This window comes from Oryx dammah, unplaced genomic scaffold (assembly GCF_014754425.2).
Source record: "Oryx dammah isolate SB20612 unplaced genomic scaffold, SCBI_Odam_1.1 HiC_scaffold_27, whole genome shotgun sequence".
Taxonomy (NCBI): Eukaryota; Metazoa; Chordata; class Mammalia; order Artiodactyla; family Bovidae; genus Oryx; species Oryx dammah.
The window spans coordinates 7150449-7162786 of record NW_024070211.1 but is presented as its reverse complement, the minus strand read 5'-3'; the positions used below and the strand labels follow the sequence as shown (position 1 = coordinate 7162786).

General features: G+C 45.1%; 1 protein-coding gene across 1 annotated transcript; it reads left to right on the top strand.

Moving 5' to 3' along the window:
- The first annotated feature begins 9259 nt into the window (after positions 1-9259).
- Positions 9260-9754, top strand: LOC120855088 (60S ribosomal protein L23-like). Its single transcript, XM_040229695.1, has one exon. It carries the CDS (start codon positions 9291-9293, stop codon positions 9711-9713), a length of 423 nt encoding a protein of 140 aa, XP_040085629.1. The 5' UTR covers positions 9260-9290; the 3' UTR covers positions 9714-9754.
- The last annotated feature ends 2584 nt before the right edge of the window (positions 9755-12338 follow it).

The following is a 12338-nucleotide window of genomic DNA, read 5'->3' as shown; positions in this document are numbered from 1 at the left end:
AAACCCCAGCTCCACCACTTAACCTCTCTGTGGTTCAATTTCTTGTCCATAAGATGGGGATTCTATTGTACTTTCCCCCTTGGGTAGCTAGCTGTGAGGGTTAAATTAATCATTATGTGTAAAGCACTCTGTAATGTGCCCAGCATATGGTAATTGCTCAAAAAAAGATTCAGTTCAGTTCAGTCGCTCTGTCGTGTCCAACCCTTTGCAACCCCATGAATCGCAGCACTCCAGGCCTCCCTGTCTATCACCAACTCCCAGAGTTCACTCAAACTCACATCCATCAAGTTGGTGATGCCATCCAGCCATCTCATCCTCTGTTGTCCCCTTCTCCTCCTGCCCCCAATCCCTCCCAGCATCAGAGTCTTTTCCAATGAGTCAACTCTTCGCATGAGGTGGCCGAAGTATTGGAGTTTCAGTTTCAGCATCATTCCTTCCAATGAACACCCAGGACTGGTCTCCTTTAGGATGGACTGGTTGGATCTCCTTGCAGTCCAAGGGACTCTCAAGAGTCTTCTCCAACGCCACAGTTCAAAAGCATCAATTCTTGGGCGCTCAGCCTTCTTCACAGTCCAACTCTCACATCCACACATGACCACTGGAAAAACCATAGCCTTGACTAGATGGACATTTGTTGGCAAAGTAATGTCTCTGTTTTTTAATATGCTATCTAGATTGGTCATAACTTTCCTTCCAAGGAGTAAGCATCTTTTAATTAGCAATTTCTATTACTCCCAAGGAGAAAATTGAGGGGGAATGGTATGGGAAAGATACGATCCAAAAATAAAATGTGTCATGATTTTAAACAATTGGTGATGTGTATGAAAGAATTCACTTGAAATTAACCCTGGGGACATTCTTCTTGAGTGGCATTGAATTAGCAGAAAAGAAAATGCCATTCTAGCACATACTTGGCTCTATTTACATAATGATAAATATGTAAACTGTGTATTAGAGATCAAAAGATAACTGTGGAAAGCTGATGGAAAAGAAAAGATGTTTATGAAGCTCAAATACATACAGCATATCAAAATGACAACAGGAAGAGGCTGGAGGTTGTATAACCCACAAAGAGAAGTCAGTTGCTGCTGCTAATTCACTTCAGTCGTGTCCGACTCTGTGCAACCCCATAGATGGCAGCCCACCAGGCTCCTCCGTCCCTGGGATTCTCCAGGCAAGAACATTGGAGTGGGTTGCCATTTCCTTCTCCAATGCATGAAAGTGAAAAGTGAAAGTGAAGTCACTCGTCATGTCTGACCCTCAGCGACCCCATGGACTGTGGCCCACCAGGCTCCTCTGTCCATAGGATTTTCCAGGCAAGAGTACTGGAGTGGGGTGCCATTGCCTTCTCCAGGAGAAGTCAGTAGAAACATATAAATCAATGCATTGAGAAGTAACGACACAAATCTATCTTTAGAGGTGTAGGGTGACCACTGCTGCTGCTGCTATTAAGTTGCTTCAGTTGTGTCCGACTCTGTGCAACCCCATAGACGGCAGCCCACCAGGCTCCCCGGTCCCTGGGATTCTCCAGGCAAGAACATTGGAGTGGGTTGTCATTTCCTTCTCCAATGCATGAAAGTGAAAAGTGAAAGTGAAGTTGCTCAGTCCTGTCCAATTCTTAGCGACCCCATAAACTGCAGCCCACCAGGCTCCTCCATCCCTGGGATTTTCCAGGCAAGAGTACTGGAGTGGGGTGCCATTGCCTTCTCTGAGGTGAAGAACTAAAAAGAGAACCATTTAAAGTAGCAGATTCCAGATTGCTTTCTGAAGATGAGAAGGCAATTAACAGCCCTTAGTTTACTTGGTATTTCTCCAGTAACAATCTCTGATCCTGAAGGCGGCTTCGGGGACAGGCTATGTGAGTTCAAATCTCAGCTCACTTATCTTGGCCCAATCACTTAACCTTTCTAGAATTCAGTTTTTCCTTTTGTTCTTTTAAAATTTGTACTGTGGTAGTTGCTTTACACTGTAGTGTTACTGTCTGCTGCATAGCAAAGCGGATCAGTTATACGTATACAAACATATCCCTCTTTTTTGAACTTCCTTCCCATGTAGGTCACCACAGCGCACGGAGTGGAGCTCCCTGTGCTATCCAGTAGGTTCTCATATCGACTTTATACACAGTAGCGTATATATGTCAATCCCAATCTCCCAACAGAATTCAGTGTTTTCATCTGCCAAGTGGTGACAACAAGCACTCCTACCTACGCTGGTGGTTTTAAGTCTCTCCATTCTCCAAGGATTGGTTGGAGCTGGGTTTTGAGGCAATTCAGCTTCCAGCAGAGCTTTTCCCTGTTTAACTCTGAATCCGAAATTGAAGTGAATATGTTAACAGAACAGATTACACAACACGCAGCTCGCTGGCCCGAGAGCTCAGATCTCCTTGGCAGCGGGCAGCTGGGGCTGGGCCCCCTGGGCAGAGCGACTGGCGGCTCAGCGAGACTTGCTCCTCCTGACCTTGACCACATGAGCTGGCTTTCCCAGCTCTGACTCTTGTGACGTCTTTAGTTGCTTCCCACTTGCTTTGGTACCAATTTCACAGGATATTAAACTTGCTTAATAACGTTGTCTTATCCATCTGGTGCTTACCGCATGACAATATTTCTAAATCTTTTGTATTCTCAGGAAGTACCATAAGCTGCACTAGCAAATCATTTTTATACATGCATACGTACACAATTACGCACCATATGCACGTACATGTGAGGGCATGTGTGCTCAGCCGCTCCAGTCCTGTCCGACTCTTTGTGGCCCTATGAACTGTAGCCCACCAGGCCCCTCTGTCCAGAGAATTCTCCAGGCGAGAATACTGGAAAGCATTGCCATGCCCTCCTCCAGGGGCGCTTCTCGACACAGGGATAAAATCAGGGTCTCCTCCATCTCCTGCACCACAGGTGGATTTTTTTTACCGCTGAGCCCTGTGTACTTACATATATACACAGAAATATACTTTATTTATGTTGACCAACTGATCTCTACAATTGCCCTTTAGTAGATAGAAACCAAAGGACGATCGAGGATTTAATTGATTCGTTAGAGACTACACAGCTAGCAGATGGTTGTGTTATCAACCAGGGTTCTTGGCCTCCTTAATCAATAGAAATTGATCAGAGGCCAGACAAGAAATTCAGGCAAGCAAGATTTTGTTGGGGCCCCTGCTCCAGCAGGGGGAAGGGGGACAAACAATAGTTTCCCTTGCTTGATCGCTCCTTAAGGGGAGTGGAGAGCTTGTTCCTTATATGAGAGTGAGGGTAGGGGTATGTCCAGGGGTTGGGCCAGAGGGGTGGCTTAGGTGTTTTGCCCACCGCTTTGGCCCAGCACTTTACACCGCTGTGTACAGGAGGCATGCACAGTACCTTGCTTTTGCTCTAGGTTTTTCAAAAGTGGCAGTTGGCTCTTTTGGTCTCTTTGTGTCTTTTGTCCAGAATTGGCCCTAACTGCACATGTGCCAACTCAGCTATTTTTAGTCCCATACCGTTTCTTTGTATTTTGTTGCTCAAGGAGAGGTGTGTTCAGGTGCAAGCTCTGCACCAAAGGGTCCCAGGCTCCAGCCTGTCTCAACTGAACTGAGTCAAAGCCCAGGCTGCCAACTCTAAGACTCTTTTGACTGTAAACCATGATGTCTATGTAACACCTTTCACGTTCTTCAAGATATCCCCTGAAAATCTGGCACATACATTATTCAATTCAAATAGCTAGCTGGCCCTGGCCAACACAGCACAGCCACTGGCCACATGTGACCAGTGGACATCTGAAACGTGGCTGGTCCAGACTGAAATGTGCTGAAGTATAAAATATACACCAATTTCTAAGACTTCCCTGGTGGCTCAGATGGTACAGAATCTGCCTATAATGCAAGAGACCCAGATTACATCCCTGGGTCGGGAAGATACCCTGGAGAATGGAATGGCAACTCACTCCAGTATTCTTGTCTGGAGAATTCCAAGGAGAGAGGAGCCTGGCAGATGACAGTCCATGGGATCGCAAAGAGTTGGACACAATTGAACAACTAATACTTTTCTAAGACTTAGTACAATGAGAAAAATATGAAATAGTTCATTAATAGTTTTTATATTGACTACAGATGAAATGATCATATTCCAAATATATTGGCTTAAATAAAACATGTTATTAAAATTAATCTCACTTTTGGTTTCTTTTTGGGTTTTTTCCAATGTGGCTATTAGGAATTTTTAAATTCTGTATATGGCTCATGCTATAGAATTTTATCTATTGGAGAGAGCCAAGCTAGACCATTGAATTAACAGAGACATCTGTGAGTCAATAGAAAAAACACTGGTGGAGAGGTTCCCCTGGTGGTCCAGTGGCTAAGACTCTCTGCTCCCAGTGCAGGGGACCTTGGTTCGATCTCTGGTCAGGAAACTAGATCTCACGTGTCACAACTGAGAGTTCAGATGCCGCCATCTAAAGATCTCGCATGCTACAATGAAAACTGAAGATCCCGCGTGCTGCAGCAAACACCCAGCACAGCCAGATAAATAAATAATTTTTTTTTTTTAAAGAAAAAGCAAAAAAAAAAAAAAAGAAAAAGCACTGGTGGAGAAGTCAGGAGACCTGAGTTCAAGCCCTAGCTTGGCATCATCTAGTTGTGTGGCCTTAGGCAAACCTCTCACCCTCTCTGAGCCTCAGTTTCCCCTCTCTAAAATGAGAGCAGGTTATTTCAGTGTATCCTTCCACCCTGACAGTCCAAGTTCGTACCAGCAACTCTCTCAGCTCTCAGCACTTACTAACATCTTTTCTCAGCCCAAAGTTCTACCTGCTCTACCTCGATCATAAACTCCTTGAGGATAGAACTTCTCTGTCCCCCAGCTCCAGTCTCACTGCTCTGCAGTAAGCATACGCTAGGCACTGGATCATAACCTGTTGGTTTGAAACTTGTTTAAAGTCTATTATTAACAACCCCTGCCTGCTTCTTTTTCCTTCATCTCTCCACTCCCCCTGCCAAACCCAGGATTTCCGCAAAGATTCACATATTACAATTCCAAGGAATGTGAAACAAGAGTGCGGTTTAGCAAAATTTAAGCAACTTGTCACTCAACGTGCAATGGTGAAGTGTAAAGCTGAAGGGTGGTGTCATCTTCTAGCTCAGGACTTGGGATCCTACTGGGATCATCAGAGGTCACAGAACACAAACAGTGGATGATTTTTTGCTATTTTCACCCACGTTGGATAGGCCTCCCAAGTCACACTGTCTGTTATGTCTGTTATGAAACAAATTGTATTAAAATTAAAACCTGAAAACAGTTGACCATCTTGATATCTGCTACCCTCAGGGCATTCAGCAAATGGGGAAAATGTAAAAAAAAAAAAAAAATCTTTGCTGGCAACAGAGAGCTAAATAGAAGCCCCAAAACAAGCATCAACTTCAGGAACTTGGGCTGAGTGAAGTCGTCATGTAGGGCTAATGTAAACTGAACCGTGATCAGATGCTAGGGCCCCATGCTAGGATATGTGGCATTTAATCTCCTTAACAATGACGTAGGTTACTATAATAATGCCCTGTTCAGTTCACCTTGGAAATCTGTTCATTTCGAAAATGTATTTTAAGCTCGTACTGTGAGTCAGACAGTGGTCTAGGCATTGGGGTCTACTTTAGTCTAATGAAAGTCTAAACAATCATTTTAATTCCACTCCAAGATATATATCCAAAACAATAGAAAACAAGGACTGAAACAAACTTGTATATTTTATGGCATCAGCATTCACAACCACCAAATGAAGAAGCAAACCAAAGTCTGGATAAACAAAATGTGTTATATACATTCAATAGAATGCTATTTATCCTTTGAAAAGAATGAAATTCTAACACACGCTGCAACCTAAATTAATCTTAAAAGCCACACCCAAAAGGACAAATGTTATACAATTCCACTTAAATGAGGAACGTACAAATAGGCAAATTCATAGAAACAAAAAGTGGGATAGATGGTTAAGACTAACCATCTTAACCATGGAAGTTCAATGGTTAAGATCCCACACTTCCACTGTAGGGGCCCTGGGTTCAATCCCTGGTTGGGGAACTAAGATTCCCCAAGCCTCACAGAACAGTTAAAAAAAATAAGTGGGACAGGGGTTACCAGAGCTGAGAGGAGGAGGGATGGGGGGTTATTATTTAATGGGTGTAGAGTTTCTGTTTGGGATGATGAAAAGTTCTAGAAATAGTGGTGACGGTTCTACAGCATTGTGAATGTACAGTCACTGCATCGCGCACTTACAAGTGGTTAAAATGGTAAATTGTATGTTGTATATATTTTTACCACAATAAAAAAATCAACTGAAAAAAGCTAACAATTTCACATAGCAGCATGCGAATGGGGTGAGGTGCCGGAGATTAAGGACGAGGATGGAGCTATTTTAGGTGGCATTATCAAGGCAGGTCTCTTTGAGAGGGTGACATTTGAATTGAGACTTGATATGTGAGAGAGGCACAGCCAAGCAGAGAATGTCCCAGTGGGGAGGATGCTGCAGGCAGAGACAACGCCAGGGAGGGGCTCTCTGGCTGTCGAGGGAGACCAGCGTAGCAGACCTATTGGGAAATATTCACAATAGCTAAAAACTGTGACAATTCTGTTGCCCATCACCCGTAAGATGAATACCCTAGATGTTACACATTCGCACAACGAAATGCTATACAGGGATGAGTTAGGGCCACACACAATGACAGGGATAAATCTCACAGACATAAAAGAATGTACATGCATGCTAAGAGGCTTCAGTCATGTCCAACTCTTTGCACCCTTATGGAGGGTAGCCCGCCAGGCTCCTCTGTCCATAGGATTCTCCAGGCAAGATTACTGGAGTGGGTTGCCATGCCCTCGAGCTCATGTCTCTTTCATCTCCTGCACTGGCGGGTGGGTTCTTTGCCATTAGTGCCACCTGGGAAGTCCCAGATGAAAGAATACATCCAAGGAATTCCCTGGTGGTCCAGTGGTTAGGATGCAGCACTTTCACTGCCAAGGATGCAGGTTCAGTCCCTGGTTGGAGAACTGAGATCCTGCCACATGTGAAGTCATTCAGTCGTGTCCAACTCTTTGTGACCCTATGGACCATAGCCTGCCAGGCTCCTCCATCCATGGGATTTTCCAGGAAAGAATACTGGAGTGGGTTGCCATTTCCTTCTCCAGGTGTTATTCCCGACCCAGGGTTCGAACCCAGGTCTCCCACATTGCAGGGAGACTCTTTACCCTTTGAGCTACCAGGGAATCCCACATGGATGCAGCTAAAACACACACACACACACACACACACACACACACACACACACATCCAGTAAGACTGTATTCATATAGAACTAAAAATAAATATAATTACACTTTGAGGATACATACTGTTGGAAGACAAAGAGAACGCACAGTGCCCACTGAGCTGAGAGTACCTTAAGACTGAAAAATGAGACAGACAGCTCCATATACTCAATGGGTCAGTTTATCATATAACTTGCTCACAGAGAAGGACTGGGCAGATGACAATCTGAAAGCATTCACAACCGTGCTCTATAGCACGGAGGCAAAAGTGGGACAATGTTATAGTTAACCTAGGGTGTGCGGAGTAAGTGCTTGGAAACACAGAGTGCTTCCCTAAGTCAAGATCTATGGATGGGTAACTAGGCTGGTGAGCACTGGGAATACGTCAGACAAGGTCTTACCATCAGGAACGAACATGAGAGCATGGAGGCCACCTGGACCTAACGATCATGAGCAATATCTACTAACTACAGAGCCCTTGACAACGAAGAGACTTACTACACAGTACATCCCTAGGTAGGGTCAGTGGGAAAAAGCAAGAACTGAATGGGCCCAAGATGGCATCAGTCATGCTAACAGCAAGACATATACATACGTAGTAAAACACTAAAGTAAAGCGAGGGCTTCCCTCGAGGCTCAGTGGTGAAGAAGTGAAAGTGAAAGTCACTCAGTCATGTCCACTCTTTGCGACCCCATGGACTATATAGTCCATGGAATTCTCCAGGCCAGAATACTGGGGTGGGTAGTCTTTCCCTTCTCCAGGGGATCTTCCCAACCCAGGGATCAAACCCAGGTCTCCCAGGCAGATTCTTCACTGTCTGAACCACAAGGGAAGCCCAAGGATACTGAAGTGGGTAGCCTATCTCTTCTCCAGAGGATCTTCCCAACCCAGGAAATGAACCAGGGTCTCCTGCATTGCAGGCAGATTCTTTACCAACTGAGCCATGAGGGAAGCCCGTCCACCTGCCAGTGCAGGAGACATAGGTTCAGTCCTTGGTCCAGGAAGATCCCACGTACCGTGGAGCAACAAAGCCTGTGTGCTCTAGAGCCCTGGAGCTGCAACTACTTAAAGCCGCACACCCTAGAGCCTGTGATCTAAAGAAGCCACCGCAATGAGAAGCCCACGCACTGCAACCGGAGAAAAGCCCAAGTGGCAACGAAGATCCAGACAAAAATAAAATAACAGAAATTTAAAAGTAAAAATGAAGGAAGGATGAAAGTGAAAGTGAAGCCGCTCAGTCGTGTCTGACTCTCTGAGACCCCATGGACTGCAGCCTGCCAGGTTCCTCTGTCCATGGGATCTTCCAGGCAAGAATACTGGGGTGGGCTGCCATTTCCTTCTCCAGGGGATCTTTCCAACCCAGGGATAGAACCCGGGTCTCCCGCATTATAGGCAGATGCTTTTACCGTCTGAGCCACCAGGGAAGTCAGGAGAGCAGTTATCTGGAGCGCTATGCCGGCAGATGAAGACGGAGCTGTGATCGTGGGCGCGGCATGCTGGGACTTGCCCAGTGTTTGCAGTGTCAGACTTCTTGGCCCTGGGGTGGAAGATGCATAAGGGTCCCCTTCATGATTATTAGTTACATTATACACACGAATAAGGGTCCCCTTCATGATTATTAGTTACATTATACACACGTGTACTTTTTATATAAGTAAGAGTTTGGGGAAAGATATGGAACAAATATACAACATAGTATTAAGAGCTTCTCTAGATCTTCTCGACCCAGTCATCGAAGCCGAGCCTCTCACATCTGCATTTCCAGGTGGGTTCTTTACCACTAGCGCCACCTGGAAAGCCCTCAGAATATACAAAGAATCACCAAAAAATCAATAAGAAAAAGAACAAATGTATTAGTCAAGGTCCAGTCAGAAGTGAGAAGCCACATAGTAATTTGAACAGGAAACACCTAATATAAAAATTGTTATCTAATCATATGGGATTATTAGAATAATTAATAACTAAGGTGTAAAGAGAATGTACAAGAATGAAGCAATCCGTTTTGTCCCTTTCCGGCCTTCAAGATGTCGAAGCGAGGACGTGGTGGGTCCTCTGGTGCGAAATTCCGGATTTCCTTGGGTCTTCCGGTTGGAGCCGTGATCAACTGTGCTGACAACACAGGAGCCAAAAATCTGTATATCATCTCTGTGAAGGGGATCAAGGGACGATTGAATAGACTTCCTGCTGCTGGTGTGGGTGACATGGTGATGGCCACAGTCAAGAAAGGCAAACCAGAGCTCAGAAAGAAGGTACATCCAGCGGTGGTAATTCGACAACGAAAGTCATACCAGAGAAAAGATGGTGTGTTTCTTTATTTTGAAGATAATGCAGGGGTCATAGTAAACAATAAAGGCGAGATGAAAGGTTCTGCCATCACAGGACCAGTTGCAAAGGAATGTGCAGACCTGTGGCCCAGGATTGTGTCCAATGCTGGCAGCATTGCGTGATTCTTTGGTGTATTTGTAAAAAATAAAAATTATTTGCTCCCCCCCCCAAAAAAAAAAAGAATGAAGCAATAACTGATAAAGGCAACAGGTCTTACCTATAGGATTGAGCAGCGTGCCCAAGGAAAGAACAAACCTGAAGCAATTTAGACCTCATAAGAGATGTTGCTCCCCTACATGGTAGAGACCATTTGCTGAGATGCTACAGCCCAGGGCTGACAAGCAGAAAACTCTGCTTCTTAGGTGAGAACAAAATTCTCTAGGAAACCATTTATTGGAGAAGAGCTGGGAAGCCACCCAGTGAGTGCCAGCAGAACTCACTTGGAAGATGCCCATGTCAGCTCAGTTCAGTTCAGTCGCTCCGTTGTGTCCGACTCTTTGCAACCCCATGAATTGCAGCACCCCAGGCCTCCCTGTCCATCACCAACTCCTGGAGTCCACCCAAACTCAAGTCCATCGAGTCGGTGATGCCATCCAGCCATCTTATTCTCTGTTGTCCCCTTCTCCTCCCGCCCCTAATCCCTCCCAGCATCAGAGTCTTTTCCAATGAGTCAACTCTTCTCATGAGGTGGCCAAAGTATTGGAGTTTCAGACTCAGCATCAGTCCTTCCAATGAACACTCAGGACTGGTCTCCTTTAGGATGGACTGGTTGGATCTCCTTGCAGTCCAAGGGACCCTCATGAGCCTTCTCCAAGGCCACAGTTCAAAAGCATCAATTCTTCGGCACTCAGCTTTCTTCACAGTCCAACTCTCACATCCATACGTGACCACTGGAAAAACCATAGCCTTGACTAGACGGATCTTAGTCAGCAAAGTAATGTCTCTGCTTTTGAATATGCTACCTAGGTTGGTTATAACTTTCCTTCCAAGGAGTATGAGTCTTTTAATTTCATGGCTGCAGTCACACCATCTGCAGTGATTTTGGAGCCCAAAAAATAAAGTCTGACACTGTTTCCACTGTTTCCCCATCTGTTTCCCATGAAGTGATGGGACCAGATGCCATAATCTTAGTTTTCTGAATGTTGAGCTTTAAGCCAACTTTTTCACTCTCCTCTTTCACTTTCATCAAGAGGCTTTTTAGCTCCTCTTCACTTTCTGCCATAAGGGTGGTGTCATCTGCATATCTGAGGTTATTGAGATTTCTCCCGGCAATCTTGATTCCAGCTTGTGCTTCTTCCAGCCCACCATTTCTCATGATGTACTCTGCACATAAGTTAAATAAGCAGGGTGACAATATACAGCCTTGACAGACTGCTTTTCCTATTTGGAACCAGTCTGTTGTTCCATGTCCAGTTCTAACTGTTGCTTCCTGACCTGCATACAGGTTTCTCAAGAGGCAGGTCAGGTGGTCTGGTATTCCTATCTCTTTCAGAATTTTCCACAGTTTATTGTGTTCCACACAGTCAAAGGCTTTGGCATAGTCAATAAAGCAGAAATAGATGTTTTTCCGGAACTCTCTTGCTTTTTCCATGATCCAGTAGATGTTGGCAATTTGATCTCTGGTTCCTTTGCCTTTTCTAAAACCAGCTTGAACATCAGGAAGTTCACAGTTCACGTATTGCTGAAGCCTGGCTTGGAGAATTTTAAGCATTACTTTACTAGCGTGTGGGATGAGTGCAATTGTGTGGTAGTTTGAACATTCTTTGGCATTGCCTTTCTTTGGGATTGGAATGAAAACTGACCTTTTCCAGTCCTGTGGCCACTGCTGAGTTTTCCAAATTTGCTGGCATCTTGAGTGCATCACTTTCACAGCATCATCTTCCAGGATTTGAAATAGCTTAACTGGAATTCCATCACCTCCACTAGCTTTGTTCGTAGTGATTCTTTCTAAGGCCCACTTGACTTCACATTCCAGGATGTCTGACTCTAGGTGAGTGATCACACCATCGTGATTATCTTGGTCGTGAAGATCGTTTTTGTACAGTTCTTCTGTGTATTCTTGCCACCTCTTCTTACGTGGTGCCCCTGAAACTCACTGGGAACCTGCCCTTTCCCTCGAGGTAAAGTGGTTGGGACTCTGCGCTTCCACTAGGGGGCGGTGCGGGGGCTTCGATCTGCGGTGTGAAACTAGGGTCCCACATGCCCAGGGTAAGCCAAAAAAAAAAAAAAAATAGCACACTGTAAATCAACCATACTTCAGTGAAATAAATTGAAAAAAATAAACTCATTGGCATGAGCACCACTGGTTGTCCCACATACCACTGGTCACTACACATTGCTGGCCATCATGCGTGACAGGAGCTGCCGAAGGACACAGAAGTCCTGATGAGAAGCCCCCTCCTCCTGCCGTGTTCGCTGCGCATGCTCCACAGACAAGCCTGAGCATCACGCCGGCTGGCAGAGGGGAAAGAGTTACAGGGTCCAGATTAACTACCACAGAGCAGGGCAGTGAAGGGTGATTTTAATGCTGAGACATGATACATTGTTAACTGACAGCACAAACAATAACCCACACCATCCTTAGATAGATAGAAAAGAAGCTGGTGAAATACCTGTCTCCATGGAGAAGCTTGACCCACAGCAAGTTAAAGACTTGTGCTTTCCATGGGGGGGTCCCCAGGGAACTGCCAGGAATGGGATACCTACAAAGAAATCTGCCCAAGAGAATTTCTTGCCAGAAGTCAGAT